Source organism: Megalobrama amblycephala, linkage group LG21 (genome assembly GCF_018812025.1).
Source record: "Megalobrama amblycephala isolate DHTTF-2021 linkage group LG21, ASM1881202v1, whole genome shotgun sequence".
NCBI classification, from domain to species: Eukaryota; Metazoa; Chordata; class Actinopteri; order Cypriniformes; family Xenocyprididae; genus Megalobrama; species Megalobrama amblycephala.
In genome coordinates this window covers 8,609,936-8,631,488 of record NC_063064.1, presented here as the reverse complement: position 1 = coordinate 8,631,488, position 21,553 = coordinate 8,609,936, and the positions used below count along the sequence as shown (strand labels likewise).

General features: G+C 36.3%; 1 long non-coding RNA gene and 3 gene segments (V, D, J or C); 3 read left to right on the top strand and 1 right to left on the bottom strand.

Annotated features, from left to right (window-relative positions):
• LOC125256745 overlaps positions 1–21,553 on the top strand; it is a 92,896-nt gene that overhangs the window by 39,771 nt on the left and 31,572 nt on the right.
• On the top strand, positions 5,003–5,601 carry LOC125256747. The segment is given in 2 exon segments: positions 5,003–5,140; positions 5,249–5,601. Coding segments are annotated over 2 exon segments (435 nt in total).
• LOC125256762 lies at positions 6,280–8,250 on the bottom strand. Its single transcript, XR_007182175.1, has 2 exons — positions 7,889–8,250; positions 6,280–6,734 (listed from the first exon to the last, which is right to left on the bottom strand). It is a non-coding gene; the product is annotated as an uncharacterized LOC125256762 (long non-coding RNA).
• Positions 8,493–9,734, top strand: LOC125256758. The segment is given in 2 exon segments: positions 8,493–8,696; positions 8,779–9,734. Coding segments are annotated over 2 exon segments (372 nt in total).

The window sequence follows — 21,553 nt, the reverse complement described above, 5'->3', positions numbered from 1 at the left end:
TGGGCACAATCATTTGCATACGACTGCCTGTAGAGCAAGACAACGCCAACTTTTACAGCATCATTGGCCCCGCCCACTGGTGTTCAGTCGATCAGCAGAGAGTGGATCTAAAGTAGGCCGAGATGTTTATGATATAATAACAAGATTGTGATGTCACACAGACGTTGTGCTGTTCCTGGCTGTGGAAAAACATCATCTTTACATAAGCTGCTGAAGGATCCTGATGTCAGAGAAAAATGGATTCAGTTTATTTTGACGAACATCCTAGAGTCACATTAGCGTACATTTTACCAGCGACTGTTGTGATTGATGGTAAAAATCAACCTAAGAAGGACCAAACCAGTTCCTCAACACCAAAACAAAGAGACTTCCATGTGGGATCAAAGAAATCTCATGGAAAATACTGATAAACTAAGAAGCTTTGAGTGTGTTGACGTCCACACAAGAGAAAATACATCATTCACCTCTCTGTGTTTAAACTCACTGAGAAATCAAAATGGACAATTATTGTTTTTATGGAATGTTGCAGTATTTATTATAAATTATTTAACAATGCACATCATTGTTTTTTAATATTCAGTTAAGTTTTTAAAGTTCATACTTATATTTGATGTTGTGATTGACAGGATGAGATGAACGAGCTCCTCCTGAACCTTCATTTAGAGCCTCATTTAAATACAGAATGAGTTCATTTGCATATTGATCAGATGCTTCAGTGCTCTGAGAGTGTTTATAGTGCTGTGAGTTTAACACTTCATCACTGACACACACAACAATCTTCATCAACATGACCTTCATCATCATCTTCATCTGGACTCTCACAGCGTTTGCTCAAGGTTTGTGGAGCACAAGTTTGATATCAATTCATTTCTTCAAGTATATTGTCAAAGTTTTGAGTTGATTTTCTTCTTGTTGTGTTTCAGAGTGTAGAGGACAGATCACCGTCACTCAGAGTCCCTCAATGACAGCAGCTCAACCAGGACAAACTGTGAACATCAACTGTAAAACCAGCAGTGATGTGTATTATTATAGTTCTAATGGACATTATTTAGCCTGGTACTTACAGAAACCTGGAGAAGCTCCTAAACTCCTGATTTATTATGCAAGCACCCTCCAGTCAGGAACTCCATCTAGATTCAGTGGCAGTGGATCTAACAGTGATTTCACTCTGACCATCAGTGGAGTCCAGACTGAAGATGCTGGACATTATTACTGTCAGAGTTTCCACTATCCAAACAGTAAACATGTGTTCACACAGTGATAAAGAGTCGTACAAAAACCTCCGTCAGTCAGAGTCACAGTGACTGAACTGATACTGCAGCTGCTCACACACTTTCACACACTTTCACACACACTCCACAGTGCAGAAACACAAATATGATCTTAATATCAGCTTTGTTGAGCTTCATCAGTATTTGAGATTATCAGAGATCCAAACACTGAAGGGTTCATCCTAGACCATTTGTCTATTTAACCCCAAATTTATCTGTGTATCATCTAGATACCCTGAAGACATCAAACAAGTGATCAACAGAATTTGGATTCATCAGATTGTTGAGAAGATATAGTTTTATAAGTGTATTGAGCCATGGCTAAATGAACTATCTTCTAAACGCTTTGACTAATTAAAATCCTTTTGATAACTTTTGTCATTAGTGTCTATAGATGACATGCAAAATTTCGTGTGAATCAGTCAAGTAGTTTAGCAGATCGAAAAAGTTTTAGCAACTCAAAATGGCTGACGGACTACAACATGCTGTACTAATGTTGTCCACTAGAGGGAACCACAGAATAAGAAATCTATTTTTCTATCAGTTTCCATCAGTTTGAATCCAAAATTCACAGAACTTCATACACATGGACAACAAGACATTCTGAGTAAACATGGTGAGTTTTAGGAACTTTTTTTAAATCAGTCATTTATATGAATGGGATTCAGAGATGAAGGTCATAATACTAATGCTGTCCACCAGAGGGAGCCACAGGACAACAAATCCTTTCAGATCTCTTTATGAAAGTCTGTAAATGGTTCAATAGATTGACTTGTAGTATAAAAAATGCATATAGGCCTAAATTCATTATAGTTTCATAAAGTTTAATAAAGCCCAATATAATTAGCAAAAAAAAAAATCTCCAAAATACTTACAGATCATTCATTTTTATATTAATATTCATTTTATACTATACTATTGAAAACATATTTGTCAAGATGCCAGACGTGACTGAATGTATTGCTGTTCAACTGAAGGAAAGAGACAATATTATCTGTCTATTTTAATATAGTACATAGAATAATACTTCCATAAAGAGATACTTAAAGACTCATATTTTATTTGGAAAGACACATGGCCATTGCTGTACCGTCTACTACACGATTCAAAGTGTTTCTGGATTGAAGTTTCTGAGCTGTAAAAGATCCCAATAACAATTCAAGCTACAAGTTAATCCTATTATGCTAGAGGATGTTCATGTGCATTAAAGCTGTCTAAAGACCAAGAGTTTGTCTTACATTGGCCATATAACCTGTTACGGCCAGGACTACAGTACCTGTTTGTCACTTTGGGTGGCGCAATTGCATATAGTGCTATAATATATAAATATATATATATAAGTCATCGAATAAACTTCCTGTTCATCAGTGGTGTGTCTATCTGTTCACACCGCCCTCTAGTGGCACAGTGATGTAGTGCAAGATAACATGAATTTAGAGCCTCATTTAAATACAGAATGAGTTCATTTGCATATTGATCAGATGCTTCAGTGCTCTGAGAGTGTTTATAGTGCTGTGAGTTTAACACTTCATCACTGACACACACAACAATCTTCATCAACATGACCTTCATCATCATCTTCATCTGGACTCTCACAGCGTTTGCTCAAGGTTTGTGGAGCACAAGTTTGAGATCAATTCATTTCTTCAAGTATATTGTCAAAGTTTTGAGTTGATTTTCTTCTTGTTGTGTGTTTCAGAGTGTAGAGGACAGATCACCGTCACTCAGAGTCCCTCAATGACAGCAGCTCAACCAGGACAAACTGTGAACATCAACTGTAAAACCAGCACAGATGTGTACAGGGATAGTGATGGGGATGATTGTTTATTCTGGTACTTACAGAAACCTGGAGAAGCTCCTAAACTCCTGATTAGATATGCAAAAAAACTGCAGTCAGGAACTCCATCTAGATTCAGTGGCAGTGGATCTAACAGTGATTTCACTCTGACCATCAGTGGAGTCCAGACTGAAGATGCTGGACATTATTACTGTCAGAGTTATCACAGTGGCTATGTGTTCACACAGTGATAAAGAGTCGTACAAAAACCTCCGTCAGTCAGAGTCACAGTGACTGAACTGATACTGCAGCTGCTCAAAGGAGGATCTGAAACAACATCGTCACACAAACATCTGAAATAAAATCATCTAAATTAAGCTGTTTCTCTGAATAATCATAGAGGTCAGAAGTCAAAGTATTAGTCGAGAGAAACAGCAAGACAAAAAGTCCATCAATGTCTCTATCAGACTCACTAATTGTTTTATTATTATTATTATTATTATTATTTGTGTCTTTTCCTACTTTGAAATTGTTTTGTTTGTGAGATTTTGTGCTCTTATAGATCAGTTACATGATTGAGATCTGAGTGATTTCAGTTTGTCCTAATTACCTCTTATTATCAATAACACTTTCATTTTCATGATATTCAAGAGTGAAAAAAATCCATTCATGAAGCAATAAAGGCACAGAAATATGTAAAAACTAAGGAATTACTAAATGTTAAATTATGGTGTAGAATTGTGTTTTCAGACCTGTCAAGCACTGTCACATCTTCAACTTGACCTGTGACCTCTGAGATGACCTCTGACCTCTACCAATACAGAGTTCGTCATGATGCTTCTGTCACTCATATGCAGCTCAATTATCATAATTAACAGAACCTGGAGATTCAGACAAATGAAGGATGCACAGGTCTTTCTTGTGAAAGAAAAAAACTGATGTACGTATGAATTCTCCTCCCGCTTCACATCTGTCACAATCATTTTAATTTATGTTTTTCCTTAACCAAACTTCAAAAACATAAGGACAGATCCTTTGAGCGCAGCTGATGACGATTGATGATTTTCTTCTTATTGTGATTCAGAGTGTAGAGGACAGATCACGTCACTGTTTTTCACAAAATATTTCTGTTTTACAAATCCTCAAATCCTCACAGAAGGACTGAGATCAAAGTTTATAGTTCAGATATAACAGTAGAGATTAAAATAGAGCAAATCACCTTTTGAAAGTGATTTTCACTTGATGCTTCAAATAACGATTGCATCGATTAGATTGTTACACCAGCAGATGGAGACAAGAGACTGTTAAAAATGAATTCATCACTGAATCATTCAAGAGATTCATTCAAAAATGCTGATTCATCCAGTAATGAAACAAGTGAAGCATTGATGAGTGAGTCACTGAATCATTCATTCAAAACCAATTTAAAAAAAAATAAATAAATAAACATTGTTAAATTCATATTTTGTAAGAACCTCTAGTAGTCTACATTGTATGTTATTATGTTATTTTGTCTGTTCAGAATGGTGGAAGAATTTCTATTTTAAACAAAAGAAGATTGTGATTCTCAATATATCTAGAATCGTGTCGCTCTAATCAAACATTGATTTATTCAGGAATGTGTTGATCAGCAATATGTTCGTTTTGAACCATTTCAGCTGGACTGAAAACAGAGTAACTTCTCTTAATATTGAGTCTAAAGAGTAAATTACTCATTAGTAATGTTTTGTTTACTGAACTATTGTATAAAAGCAATATCATATTCTCAGTCATGCTGTTGATCTGACAATAACACTAAACAGAGCTCTTGCTCATTATACTGATTTATAAGGAATATATATTAACTCATGAAATGTTTTGTGAAATCTCAGTGAAACCACATTAAACCATCTTAAACCTGTCACTGCTGAAGCGTTTGCATAGAGAGAGTGTTTTACATGAGCGACACACGCTTCAGTGCTCTGCATGTGTTTATAACTCTGTCAAACATCAAACATGATCAACAACTGTTTTTCACTAGAACTGAACCTACAACCAACAAAAATGACTTTCAGCACCATATTGATCTGGACGCTGGCAGTATTATGTCGAGGTTTGTGTCAGTAAAGATTACATACATTATTTACTTGTTATTTTTATGTGTTGTGAAGATATATGGTTGTAAAAGTGTTTGTGATTTCTAATCTTTCTCTCTTGTCAGAATCTGTTGGTCAGGTGACAGTGACTCAAACTCCCTCAGAGCTGCTCTCTCAAACTGGACAATCAGTCACTGTGACCTGTAAAACTAGCAGTGATGTTTACTGCTGTTATAGTGGACAACCCGGTCTGAGCTGGTACTTACAGAAACCTGGAGAAGCTCCTAAACTCCTGATTTATTATACAAACACCCTCCAGTCAGGAATTTCATCTAGATTTAGTGGCAGTAAATCATCTAGGAGAGATTTCACTCTGACCATCAGTGGAGTCCAGACTGAAGATGCTGGACATTATTACTGTATGAGTGAACACTGTTCTGGTAGCTGTGTGTTCACACAGTGATAAAGAGTCGTACAAAAACCTCCGTCAGTCAGAGTCACAGTGACTGAACTGATACTGCAGCTGCTCACACACTTTCACACACTTTCACACACTACTGACACACAGAGGACAAACACAGGAACTACACATGTGCTCAAAACTGACTTATGACTGAAATCAGCTCTATTAGACTGTGATCTGTCCTGTGACAGACGGGTTTGACTCAAATGTGCTCAGATTCAGAGAAAACAGAGTGTGTAAATTGATATGAAATCAAACTAACAATAATGGCACCATATGTTGTTTTGTTTTTGTACATTAAACTACACTAAAGTCATGGTGTATCAGTAACATGCAGATGTTTTTCAAGCAGCTCCTTCATCTAAAGCTGTTTCTAAATGTATTACTCATAACTCATTTCTCATGAGCAGAAGTGAAAGTGTTCCAGTTGAGAGCGTTGAACCAATCAAAGAGTGAAACTGTGAGTTTGAGGTGAAAATCACATTTGCATTGGCAGGTTTAGTGATTGTGATCCTCTCAGAATAGAGCAGCTCCGTCTCCAGTGACCATGTTCAAACCCCAAGAGCTTCATTTGACATTTCCTGCTAAATGCAGCTGTTCTCAACTATTACAATCAATCAAAAGCAGCTGAAACTTTAGTGCAGGACTTTGAATGAACGACACACTGATCAATGATGCAGTCGGACACAAATGTAACGCGTTCAGAAGCTTTATTGAATGAACAGCAATGGCAGCACATTGAAAGACTGCTTCAGTATTGAGCTGTAAATCACGTGACTGCTGCGAATCCTGCCGGACGCTCGGATACGGCTCGTCTGGACCGGAGAAACATCAGCACTGGGAGCTCTTGAGGAACGAGGCCTCGTGATCAGCTCCGTCATGTCTTACTCTGCAGACGAAGCGATCCGCGCCTTCCCAGCGTGCTTTGCTGAGGCTCAGGACGCTGCTGCGGCTGTAGCGTCCGTCCCGCTCGCTCTCTGCGCTGGTCTGAACCCCCTCGGTGACCTCTGACCCGTCCAGCGTCCAGCTCACCGTCGCCCCCTGTGGAGAGTAAGAGCTGAGCAGGCAGAGCAGTGCGGCTGAGTCTCCAGAGATCTGCAGAGAAGAGGGCGGCAGCAGAGACACGGAGGGCTTCACTGCGGGACCAGCTGCACAAACACACACAAACACACACAAACACACATGAACAACTGCAGAAATGATGATTTGACTTTAAATATAAGTTAAATTTTGAAATGATCCCCAGAATTATTTTTAAAACATTGTCTAAGTAAATCGATGATTATATTGTGATGTCGTTATAAGAAAACAAATTTAAATGATCATTTCAGTATTAATTTTGAATTTCAGTTTTATTTTGAAAATATTCTGCTATTTAAACATCAGATTCAAATTTGATATTTTAAATAGCTAAAATGACAAATTTTCAAAATGCTCTTCAACTGTTTCTTTTTGTCTGATGAAGCCAACAAAATTATATTTTGTCCATATTATAAAACTTTTGTTTCATGCATTTAAAAAACCCTTAATTGCTAAATTTACCAAGAATTACAGACAAAATTATGTATATATCAAGAAATATTTAAATAGATTTTAAAGTACTGCAGTGAATACATGAAATGAACGAAATGTTAGCAATAAGATGTTAAATTATTCATGTAAATTCATGTAAATTCGTCATAACATTTTTAATAAATAATGAAATGAATGAAAAAATATACTCATTTGATTTTTTCAGAATTTACAGAACATTTTAATCTCAATCTATTTAAAAAAAAAAAATTGTCCACATGAAAATTGACTAATACATTGATTTATTCATGATTTAGAAAACAAATTTATATAATAATTTCAGTATTAATTATATATTTTTTAAAATATTCTTCATATTTTGATACTCACAATCAATCATCATTTTCAGCAGTTTAAATTATACATTTTTTAAGACACAATCATAATCATCATTAAACGTAATAATTTAAATGATTTATTTTTAAAATGCTCATGAACTAAATTTCTCTTTGTCTGATGATGACGCTTACACAAGTATATTTATTTTGTCTATATTATTAAACTTGGGTGTCATGACTTTAAAAACCCTTAATTGTTAAATTTACCATTAATTATAGACAATAATTATTAATGACAATTGCAATAAAAAAAATTAATAAAATAAATTAAAAAAAAAATCTAATAAATGAATAATCTTGTTAACAAATGTTTGCTCAAATAATTGAAAAATAAAATAAAACTATTTAATTAAAATATCATACATTTTTTAGATAATTTAAGAAAGACTTACTTCTGATCACCAGTTCAGTTCCTCCACCGAAAGTCCACCACAGTGCTTCATTCTAGTGAAAGCGTCGTACAAAAACCTCCGTCACACTCAAATGAACACAAACTCCAGCAGAGAAAGAGACGAACGACACTCACACACACTGATATGAGACTCAACAGCAGCTCTTCTCAACATTAAATAATGATTATTGGACTGAAGTGACTTTCACAGAAACAGCCTCATCATCTCTAAATGTCTCTTGATGCATGAAAACTATTAAATCTGAATAAATAATATAATCAGAAAGACTCTGTACTGATCATCACACATCTGAACTGTGAGTTTCTAAATGATCATGTATTTCTCAAAGCATTTTAATAAGTTTTGATGACCTGTGACCTCTGGAATGACCTTTGACCTCTCATGGAGTTCACAGTGAAATACTTCGATTCTTTTAGAGATTCAACTCTGTCATTTGATTCATCAGAAACCTGTAGTCTGAACCAGAGACTGAATGAAAAAGAAATGATTTATAAACGTGTTCAGAAGTGAAAACACTCGTCTGTTGGATCATGAGAATAAAACACATTTAAAGCCTCAAAACTGATCAGTTTCATCTGCATGTGCTCATTTTCACGTGTGTTTTACTCCAGCAGGGTTTTTGCTCAGAGAGTCACTTTGCATCGGCTCATGCTTCAGCGCTCCGAGTGTTTATAGCGTTCAGACTCAAACACTTTATAACACACTGCTGTTTACCACGGTACAAACCCAACAAACACCATGAATCTCTTCAGCAGCTTCATCTGGATTCTGGCAGCTTTTATTCCAGGTAACAGACGTGAAAGCTCGTCATTTTTGAGTCTTTAATGTTCATTTCATCTGATTAAACACATTAATGTTGTTGTCGACAGCATCCAGAGGAATCACTGTGACTCAGCCTGAAGCTGTGACTGTTTCTGAAGGACAAAACGCCAAAATAGAGTGTAAAACTGATCCTGGGATATATGGCTATGGTTTAGCTTGGTATCAGCAGAAACATGGAGAAGCTCCTAAACTCATTATTACTGAGGTAGATGAGCTTTATGAAGGCAGTTTAAGTCGATTCAGTGGGAATGGAGAAGAAGGTGGGACAGATTTCTCTCTGACCATCAGTGGAGTCCAGACTGAAGATGCTGGACATTATTACTGTCAGAGTTATCACTACATCAACAGTAAAGCAGTGTTCACACAGTGATAAAGAGTCGTACAAAAACCTCCGTCAGTCAGAGTCACAGTGACTGAACTGATACTGCAGCTGCTCACACACTTTCACACACTTTCACACACACACTCAACAGTGAAGAAAAACTCAATATGATCTTATTGAACATCACTTTTGTTGAGTTGAATCAGTTTTAACCTTTTTGATTGTGATTTTTTTAGAAGTCATATTTGTCTCCTGTTATCCTATAACATCCTTTATGTAGAAATTCAGTCACTTTTGATCTTCACTTCAGTGGATATTTTTCATCCTTCACTTTAAATTTTTTATTGTCTGCATTTATGATTTATCCTCATTCTTCTTTCTAAACTGAATCATCATCAGCATCATAAACATGTTCTGCTTGATCAGTTTAATAAGTCTATTGATTTATTAAGTTCATCCCTCATAATGCAGATATTAACAGCATCATATAAACACATTCCTCAACTTCAGAGCAGATGATAATGAATATAATTGATATAAATATCTATGTATGGAAGAATTAACAATGATATAAAAATTAATTTTAAAATTAAAGACCAGATATATGCATATCACCATATATTTTTCCATTTATTTTATAAAGATTCATAAAAGTGAAGATGTTTCTATCATGTGACTCACAATCAAACAGTGGTTTGATTCAGTGGTTGACAGAGACTCGTGTGTGATGATCCTCATGTCTGTTCAGAAACTGCAGGAACACACATGGATTTGGTGTAAATTCGGGGATTAACAGCGACGTTTCAATCCAACTAAAATATTCTCAGAGTCTCACAGCAGATATTCAGATTAATATACTGAAGTTGGTCTTATAGATGTATTAAGAATTGAATTATACAATTTTTAACAGTTTGTCTATTAGAAGATTGAATGATATGAAAAATACTGATTTTTACTAGATGTTCACTTCAGTAATTGTATTTTGTGTCTGTTAATGAGTGACTGTCTTCAGGTAAATGATCTGGAGTGTGTTTGCATATTGATCAGATGCTTCAGTGCTCTGAGAGTGTTTATAGTGCTGTGAGTTTAACACTTCATCACTGACACACACAACAATCTTCATCAACATGACCTTCATCATCATCTTCATCTGGACTCTCACAGCGTTTGCTCAAGGTTTGTGGAGCACAAGTTTGATATCAATTCATTTCTTCAAGTATATTGTCAAAGTTTTGAGTTGATTTTCTTCTTGTTGTGTGTTTCAGAGTGTAGAGGACAGATCACCGTCACTCAGAGTCCCTCAATGACAGCAGCTCAACCAGGACAAACTGTGAACATCAACTGTAGAACCAGCAGTGATGTGCAGAGATGGCCTGATGGAGACGAAGGTTTATTCTGGTACTTACAGAAACCTGGAGAAGCTCCTAAACTCCTGATTTATTATGTAAAAAAACTCCAGTCAGGAACTCCATCTAGATTCAGTGGCAGTGGATCTAACAGTGATTTCACTCTGACCATCAGTGGAGTCCAGACTGAAGATGCTGGACATTATTACTGTCAGAGTTTACACTGCAGAAGAAGTTCTAGTGGTTATTGTGAGGGTGACAATGTGTTCACACAGTGATAAAGAGTCGTACAAAAACCTCCGTCAGTCAGAGTCACAGTGACTGAACTGATACTGCAGCTGCAGTAAATGTATGGCAGCACAGGGTGCCCAGCCTGATCTCACTGTATTAATAAATAACTTTCAAAGACACAAAACATACATTTGTATGTTTAGAAAGGTGCTGAAACATACTATATTGACATATTTATAGCAAAAAAACATAAAAATACTTACGAATCTTTCATGTCATGAAGATATATGTATAATTTCCCTTATATCATTTTGTAGATACAGTATCTCACAGAAATGAGTACACCCCTCACATTTTTGTAAATATTGTATTATATCTTTTCATGTGACAACACTGAAGAAATGACACTTTGCTACAATGTAAAGTAGTGAGTGTACAGCTTGTATAACAGTGTAAATTTGCTGTCCTCTCAAAATAACTCAACACAGCCATTAATGTTGAGTGATAACATTGTTAGAACATTATCTCCTAACATTCTTATAAAGTGTTTAGAGGGAAGTTTCCCATCGGGCACTGGATGTGGACTCCAACGTCACCCACAGATGTCAAATTTTGATCGAAAATAAAAATAACTATTATTTTTAATAAAACATCAACATCTAAACCTCTTTTCATTCTCAACAATAGCTTTTGTAAACTACTTAAATGCTGTTTTTTAAATTGCTTAATAATGTTGAGCTTGATGTCAAACAAAAGTTGGGTTTTCACTTTCAACCAAAATTTAAAGTCTAAACAACATTTGAGTCCACATCCAGCAGCCAATGGAAAGCTTCCCGCTAAACACTTAATAAGAATGTTAGGGGATAATGTTCTATCAATGTTATCACTAAACATTTTTAGAATGTTTTTACAGAATGTTTTCCAACCTTTTAGCAGAACATTCTGGGAACAAAAAACTAAAAAACTTGCTGCTGAAAACATTCCCAGGACATTACAAATTTAGAAATTAAGAATATTAATTTGTGCTTTCAATTGAATTTTTATTGAAAACTTATTCACAAAACTATGAGAAGATACAAACTGGTATCTGATGATAACTATTAAGCATAAAAACAGAGATTAATTATATATGTGTCTGTCATGCAAGTTTATTTTCAAAAATGAAATGACTCTAACACTATATCTGTGAGGTTCATAACTTAATTTGGCCGCATGTTCTTGTTTCATCATGTATCTGCAGGTGTTTTCATGCTCCATTGAGTGAAGTTTATTTATTTATTTGTTTGTATAGCGCTTCTCACAGAATATATTGCTTAAAAAGCAGATTTACAGAAAATACATGTTTCTACTTTACATTTTACAGTAATCTGTTACCAGAGATAATTGTGTCAAAATAATGTCCATATTTCAGAAAAGTACAGTTCTAAGATAATTAAAATCATGCACTCATCTAACATCATGTATTAATTTTAGGCAGAAATTCAATCCAATCCACTTTATATCTATAGCACATTTTACCAACAACAAACAGTCTCCAAACAAAGTGCTGCACAAAATTAAAAAACAATAAATAAATAAATGCTCTATTTAACTTCACTAGCCTCCATTCAAACAATAAAAACTAGTAAAATCGAACAAGAGCAATACAATAAAAAGGCACATAAATAAATAAGTAAAATAAATAAAACAAACCAATAAATGACACAGGACCACACAACTCACGAAACAATGAGCTCATTAAAGAAATTATTATTAGTTGTGATTGTAATGATTATAAACAATATGTAGAAAATTTGGCATTTCTGAATGCTTTACAATTATATTTAATATGCTTATTGAATTTTAATATAATCATGACTGAATAATGAAGCACACATATCTTGCAGAAAGCAGAGATCACAGGTGACTGAAAAAGACAAATATGAGTCCAAAAGAAACAGCCTGTTTCCACCTGAGAGTAAAAAAATAAATGTAATTGTGAGAAAATCATAATAAAATAAAGTTAGTTATTTCTAAAATGATTATTTGATAATTTATTTAGTGAAAGTGAATCACAGTGATACAAACTAATATAATATCAGTGTTTGAGGAAAAAAAATCATATTTAACATTATCAGATGTTTCATTTCTGCTCTGCTGTCAGTGTCTGAGACACATTTGAGAGGAAACGCTTTGAATTTGTGTCCCACCCCTGTGATTGGAGCTCAATATCAGAGCGTCTGTCAGTCCGACTGTAAATCCAACATCACTGTCCTTCAGTTTCACTCATTCCCAGTAAAGATGAGGACACACACTCTGATCATCTGCTCTCTGCTGCTGCTGCTCAACGGTGACACTCACTTTACTGCATTTACTACATTTACTACAGTACATGAACTTGTTCTGGTAAAGATCATTAATGTCTTCTGCTGATTTTCTTCTTGTTGTGTGTTTCAGAGTGTAGAGGACAGATCACCGTCACTCAGAGTCCCTCAATGACAGCAGCTCAACCAGGACAAACTGTGAACATCAACTGTAAAACCAGCACAGATGTGTACAATGATGGTTCTGATGATTGGTTAGCCTGGTACTTACAGAAATCTGGAGAAGCTCCTAAACTCCTGATTTATTGGGCCAACCGCCGTCAGTCAGGAACTCCATCTAGATTCAGTGGCAGTGGATCTAACAGTGATTTCACTCTGACCATCAGTGGAGTCCAGACTGAAGATGCTGGACATTATTACTGTATGAGTATACACTGTCCTAGTAGCTGTGTGTTCACACAGTGATAAAGAGTCGTACAAAAACCTCCGTCAGTCAGAGTCACAGTGACTGAACTGATACTGCAGCTGCTCACACACTTTCACACACTTTCACACACACTCAACAACAGACACTCCAGATAAAGAGATTCTCTCAGAAAGGTTTCTTTAGATCACTGTAAACTGAACACAATCACAAACTTCAGCAAATGTAGTTGTAAACAGAAGCATGTATGTTCATTCATCTTCAGCTGTCAATCATAACACAAGAGCAGCATATATAAACAGCAGCTTACGTCACTCCAGTGAGAATATTCTTCCTGCGTCCCTCCATCACTCCATCTCCACCTTTATGTCCATTTTAATTCATTTCAGAAGTCCTGATGTTCATAGTCGAGTCTTGTGACAGAAACAGATCCTCCATCATGGACACGACAGATGTGTTTACCTGCAGCATTAGTGCTGCTGATTTACAGACTCTTTCTGCAAGTTACATCGTTACGCCAGTAGATGGAGACAAGAGACTGACTTTATGAGTGAATCAATCAATTATTAAACAACTGATTTGTTCAAAACACTGAATCATTCAGGAAAGAAACAAGCATATTTGATGGCTCTGTCCCAATGAAGAGGCTGCATGTTCGTTCTGAAGATCAACCAATGAAATGATCCTTCACAGCCGCACTGAAATGTTATTGGTTCACGCTATAGTCAGTCTCTGAAGGCAGGAAATCAACTCCTTTTTTCCCTCATTAATTTAATTATTGCCTCCAATCCTCTTGACATCATATCATTTTATTTTATTTCATATATATATGGCTCAGAATATCAAGTCAAACAGTGAAACTGAGTGGAGTTAAACTCATTTGCATCACATTTGTGATTGTGTTCCTCTGAGAATTGAGCAGATCTCGTTTCATCATGTATCTGCAGGTGTTTTCATGCTCCATTGAGTGAAGTTTATTTATAAAATATGAGCTAAAGCCCTGATCCAATGAAAGAGCCGAAACAAAAATGACACAGAAAAGGACATAATGTTACAATTATGTTTTATTGACTGAATTGTAATAAAATCAAGACTGTAAAAGCACACATATAGTCAGCAGATCTACTCTGAACACTGCTGTCTCCTCACAGTGTCTCCAGTGGACGCAGACTGGCCGCTCCGTGTGGCCTCACAGCTCACCGAGACGCTCTTCATCCACTCCTCCTCAGAGAGAGTCAGGCTGCTGCTCCAGCTGTACAGACCGTCCTTCTCCAGGAGCCCAGCGCTGCTCTCCTGAGACCTGCTGCTCCCGTCCACCTTCAGCTCAGGCTCCAGTCTGACGGGAAGCCCTTGTTGGCCACACACACCAGTGTCGCTGTGTTCAGAGAGGAGATCTCTGCGCTGGAGGGCGGCAGGACGCTCACTTTAGGAGGAGTGACGCCTGAGAGAAGCACAGAGAAATCAGTTACCAGTGGCTTTCCATTAGGATTCAAGAGAAAACTAGGAGAAATTCTCCAACAGCGAGAGAAACAACATGAAGAAAACAGTCACAGAAAATCCCATCATTATTCCTTTAACACATTAATGCTCACAAACTCCTACACATGAAAAGAGAAAATGTTCAGAATTCATTTCACATTCTGGTAAATATGCTGATTAATTATTAAAGCTGCAGTCTGTAAGTTTGCCTCTTTGTCTCCATCTCTGTTTGAAACCTGCAATTGCAGTTATTTGTGGAATGATCTTCCTCACATGGGTTGTGCGTCGGCACGGCTCCTCAGCGCGGACGAATCTAATGTTTTGAGGTGTTTGTGTGGCTGTCAGTCACCGCACCAGTGTGGATCTTCACTTACTTCACAATTACTGATTCACGTCTTGGAAGTTTGTTCAAAATAAGAAGTTTCACTGGAAAATGTCATCTGAACAAGTACGTAACGTGTCTGCCACTTTTGTTCTGAACGACTGAGGAAAAAAAAGTTTTACAATAAATCGCACTATCAACCTTCTTCATGAATACAGACGTGACGTAATGACGCAAACTCCAATTTCCCACAGAAACTGAGCCGAACCTCAAATCAGAAAACATTATTACAATCTTACCGTTGTGAATCGAGCTAATGTAAGAATAGTGTTCAACACTGATTGGTTATGTACTTGCTCAGTGATTGATTTGGGATCAATTTTAACCAAAAAAAGATACGGACAGCAGCTTTAAATAAATTTAAATGAAAATATCATGAAGTTTTGAATTGCCACAAAAACTCAAGATCTCAGTCTATACAGAAACTTAAAAGATTGTTGTTTGTAATTTAACATCTTTAAAACTCTCAGCAGTCACAATATCCAGTGTTATTGAACAAAAATTATAAATTAGATTTTTTTCTTTTGTTTTAACAAGTTTAAAAATTAAGATTTTGGCTGAGGAAAACAAAATTTTAGGTCATTGAGGATCAGTTTTACAAACAAGAATCTACACTCTAAAAAATGCTGGTTTGTTTCAGATATGGACAAATCCATTGGATTATTTTTCTTAAATTAAAATTTTAAACCCAACGGTTGGGTTTGTCCATTTTTGACCTAAACCAGGAATTCACTACAATTTAAGATGGACAAAGAAATCATGAAGGAAACATTGTGTGTCTCGTCCACTAGAACTTTAAACTTCATTTCCACAAATATAAACCTTTTCACTCCTCAGAGACGCTTTATTAAGAGAAAATACAGTCAAGAGTTTGGAAATATTGAGTTTGTTTAACAACAGACTAAAAATAATTATCATTTTTGTGATTTTAAAACAGCTTAAGTAAAAATATCAAAACACTACAATTTAGAAATGTTAAGTTTAATTGTCTTACATTTTCAAATAAAAAAAGTGATACCAAAATACCAGTTTAATGTTATTAATTTCAACCATTTATAATTGAATTATCTTTGAGGAAAACAAAGATCCAATGACTATAAACCATCTTTACAAACATTCAATATGAACTAACTGCACAAAATAATATTAATAAATATGCTAAAAAGCGCATCCTTTGTATAAAGTGCTACAAAGTATTTAACAGTCAGCTGTTGTATTAAAAATATTAATATTAATATGTGATGATTTACTTACTGCCAACATCCAGTTTGGTTTCTAAATATCTCACAGCAGATATTCAGATTAATATACTAAAGTTGGTCTTGATGATTCAGAAATGAACTGAATGATTTGTAACAGTTTGTCTATTAGAAGATTGAATGATATGAAAAAGACTGATTTTTACTAGATGTTCACTTCACTGTTAATGAGTGACTGTCTTCAGGTAAATGATCTGGAGTGTGTTTGCATATTGATCAGATGCTTCAGTGCTCTGAGAGTGTTTATAGTGCTGTGAGTTTAACACTTCATCACTGACACACACAACAATCTTCATCAACATGACCTTCATCATCATCTGGACGCTCTTATACTGCTTTATACTACAAGGTGAACAGCATGTATTTGGAACAAGTTAAATTATATAATTTTAACAATTTTAAAATGTGAAAATAATATATTTTAATGACTGATAAATGAATTGTTTTTCAGGCTGTAGAGCTCAGATCACAGTGACTCAGACTGCAGTGAAAACTGCTGCACCAGGAGAAAATGTTGAGATGAGCTGTAAACTCAGTACTGATACAGACTGCAGCCCACCATGTGTGTCCTGGTACTTACAGAAACCTGGAGAAGCTCCTAAACTCCTGATTTATTATACAAACCGCCTCCAGTCAGGAACTCCATCTAGATTCAGTGGCAGTGGATCTAACAGTGATTTCACTCTGACCATCAGTGGAGTCCAGACTGAAGATGCTGGACATTATTACTGTCATGAGTTATCACTACATCAACAGTAATATGTGTTCACACAGTGATAAAGAGTCGTACAAAAACCTCCGTCAGTCAGAGTCACAGTGACTGAACTGATACTGCAGCTGCTCACACACTTTCACACACTACTGACACACAGAGGACAAACACAGGAACTACACATGTGCTCAAAACTGACTTATGACTGAAACTTCTCAATGCATTGCTAGCGATTAAAGCAATTTTAATTCATTCTGGTGATCTCTGTAATGACCTTGGCCTCTCATGGAGTTCACAGTGACATACTTGTTTCTCTTAGTGATGCAACTTTGTCATTTGATTCATCAGAAAGCCTGACAACACAGACATTCAAAATACTACAAACTGAAAAGATTCTTTTAGAAAAGTTCAGATCACTGTAAAGCAGAATCACAAATTTAACAAATGTAGCTGTAAACAGAAGTTCAGTTGAGCGTGTTCATCATCACCTGTCAATCATAACACAAGAGCAGCATTTATAAACGACTGCTTCAGAGAGAATATTCTTTTGGCATCCCTTCATCACTCCATCTCGCTTTAATTCACTGCAGAAGTCCTGATGTACTTAGAGCTCGAGTCGAGTGACAGAAACAGATCCTCCATCATGGACACAGGACAGGTGTGTCAACGCTCACGACCAATTCATACGTATTTTAGGCGGTGGCTCATATGAATTCATAATTTGTCTAAACTCCAGGATGGGTAGGTTTAGGGGCGGGGTTAGGGGTTACGAGAACGAGTTGGATGTGCAGCATTAGTGCTGGTGATTTTGCAGCGACTCTTTACGCAAGTTACATCGTTATGCAAATAGATGGTGATAAGACGCTAAAACTGGACTGATTTGTTTAAAACACTGATTCATTCAGCAACGAAACAAGGGACTGTATTCATGAGTGAATCACTGAAACATTCATTCAAAACACTGATTCATTCAGGAACTACTGTCGCTGCATCCGAAATCACATACTTCTCTACTATATAGTAGGCAAAAAACAGTATGTGACAAAAGAAATATTTCTGAATTCACAGTACTCGTAAAATTGTAGGCAAAAAAGTACCTGGATGACCTACTACTTCCGGCAATATTCTGAAGTGTGCATATGATGGACACTTTACTATCCCATGAGGACACGGGAGAGGATTTGTGAATGGCAGTGATGATTACATTCATTCTACACATTCATACTGTATTGAACATACTTTTTTAGCAGCCATGAAGTAATTACTAATTCAAAATAAGTACCTACTCAAGAGAGTATGAGATTTCAGATGCAGCCTGAGTTGTTCAGGGACACTTTATTCTACTGTGATTCATTTGGAAATATTTCAGTTTGCCGAACAAAAACAGACAAAGTAACTTGCAGAATTGTAAATTACTAAAATGTAAGTTAATCAATAATAGCTTCTTGTTTATTAAACGGTTTCATACAGTAAGAGCAATATCACATTCACAATCTTGATGTTGGTCTGATATTCAGAAGCAACATCTTGCTCATGTGATGTTGCTTTATATCAGTAAAGGATTTTAACATGAAGTTTTGAAATGTTTTGTGAATGAAACCACATTAAACCATCTTAAACCTGTCACTGCTGAAGCGTTTGCATAGAGAGAGTGTTTTACATGAGCGACACACGCTTCAGTGCTCTGCATGTGTTTATAACTCTGTCAAACATCAAACATGATCAACAACTGTTTTTCACTAGAACTGAACCTACAACCAACAAAAATGACTTTCAGCACCATATTGATCTGGACGCTGGCAGTATTATGTCGAGGTTTGTGTCAGTCAAGATTACAGACATTATTTTTATGTGTTGTGAAGATATATGGTTGTAAAAGTGTTTGTGATTTCTAATCTTTCTCTTTGTCAGAATCTGTTGGTCAGGTGACAGTGACTCAAACTCCCTCAGAGCTGCTCTCTCAAACTGGACAATCAGTCACTGTGACCTGTAAAACTAGCAGTGATCCAGAATCCTGGTGTGATGGCAAACAGTGTCTTGCCTGGTACTTACAGAAACCTGGAGAAGCTCCTAAACTCCTGATTTATAGAACAAGCACCCTCCAGTCAGGAACTCCATCTAGATTCAGTGGAAGTGGATCTAACAGTGATTTCACTCTGACCATCATTGGAGTCCAGACTGAAGATGCTGGACATTATTACTGTCAGAGTTTCCACTATATCAACAGTAACAGGGTGTTCACACAGTGATAAAGAGTCGTACAAAAACCTCCGTCAGTCAGAGTCACAGTGACTGAACTGATACTGCAGCTGCTCACACACTTTCACACACACACTCAACAGTGAAGATTTTCATTAGTATTAAATTAAATATGAAGCATTCATTAAGTTTTTTCACATGCTTAAACTATAACACTCTTTATCTTATTAAATGAATCTAACACTGTATCTCTGAGGTTCATGATTTGGCCGCATGTTCTTGTTTCATCATGTATCTGCAGGTGTTTTCATGCTCCATTGAGTGAAGTTTATTTATGAAATATGAGCTAAAGCCCTGATCCAATGAAAGACCTGAAACAGAAATGACACAAAAAATGACACACTGACATAAAGCTACATTTGTATTTTATTTACTGAATTTTAATATAACAGTGACTGAATGATAAAGCACTGACAAATTTTAGAAGAAGAATCAAATGCACTGCCGTCTGAGGTGCCAGTCAGGAGAGATGAATTCAGATGTATATAAAAAGATGTGACCGCACATTCAACTCGCAAATAGTTTATTTACCAACCCAAAGCACTGACAAATGACACTGCAAGTGAGAAACGAGTTGCGGTGTTGATGAGTGTAATGGGTTCATCTACATAAGGACGGCTGTGAAGCTTAATTGCTGCAGATAAGCCCAATGTGAAGTCATATGAAGTCATTGCAACTGTTTTGAAAGAACATTTCTCTCAGAAACTGATCGTGATTGCAGAAAGATTTAGGTCTCATAACTGCAGTCAACAGATCATCTCCCCTGTGACATGCAGCGAATGGACCACAACTATCAAGCCAGTTGTTAAAGGAAAGGAGATGTGAGGATTTGTGGAGATTTGAAGGTAACAGTGAATCCGGGCCTTTGTGTTGAACGTTACCCAATTCCACGAATAGAGGATTTATTCACATCATTGGCAGAGGGGAAAATTCACACAAGTGCCTCACTATCACCACGTCAAAGAGGCTCTTCTGTTACAATCAATTACCATTTGGTATTGCTTTGGGTCCTGCAATTTTTCAAAGGGCCATGGATCAGATTTTACAAGGCCATCCCAATGTTCATTGCTATCTAAACGATATATTAGTGACTGGATCAAATGACAAGCAACATCTCAAGAATGTAGACGCAGTCCTCAGACGTATGGATGAGTTTGGGCTGTGTGTCCAACACGAGAAATTCTACCAATATCTGTGCAGGTTAAAGTTCACATTGCTTACAGACCACCGTCTGCTGACAACAATCTTCAGTCCAACAAAAGTCGTTCCATCCATGGCTGCGGCTCGGATACAGAGAAAGACAAATACATAATTCACCTCTCTGTGTTTAAAGTCACCATAAAATCAAAATTTACAATTCTTGTTTTTTTTATGGAATGTTGCAGTATTTATTATAAATGATTTATCAGTGCACATCATTATTTTTTAATATTCAGCTAAGTTTTTAAAGTTCACACTAATATTTGATGTTGTGATTGACAGGATGAGATGAACGAGCTCCTCCTGAACCTTCATTTAGAGCCTCATTTAAATACAGAATGAGTTCATTTGCATATTGATCAGATGCTTCAGTGCTCTGAGAGTGTTTATAGTGCTGTGAGTTTAACACTTCATCACTGACACACACAACAATCTTCATCAACATGACCTTCATCATCATCTGGACGCTCTTATACTGCTTTATACTACAAGGTGAACAGCATGTATTTGGAACAAGTTAAATTTTATAATTTTAACAGAATTTTAAATGTTAAAAATAATATATAATTTAATGACTGATAAATGATTTGTTTTTCAGGCTGTAGAGCTCAGATCACAGTGACTCAGACTCCTGCAGTGAAAACTGTTAAACCAGGAGAAAATGTTGAGATGAGCTGTAAACTCAGTAGAGCTGCTACATACTGTAGCCCACCATGTGTTGCTTGGTACTTACAGAAACCTGGAGAAGCTCCCAAACTCCTGATTTATTTAGCAAGCACCCGTCAGTCAGGAACTCCATCTAGATTCAGTGGCAGTGGATCTAACAGTGATTTCACTCTGACCATCAGTGGAGTCCAGACTGAAGATGCTGGACATTATTACTGTCTGAGTTATCACTACATCAA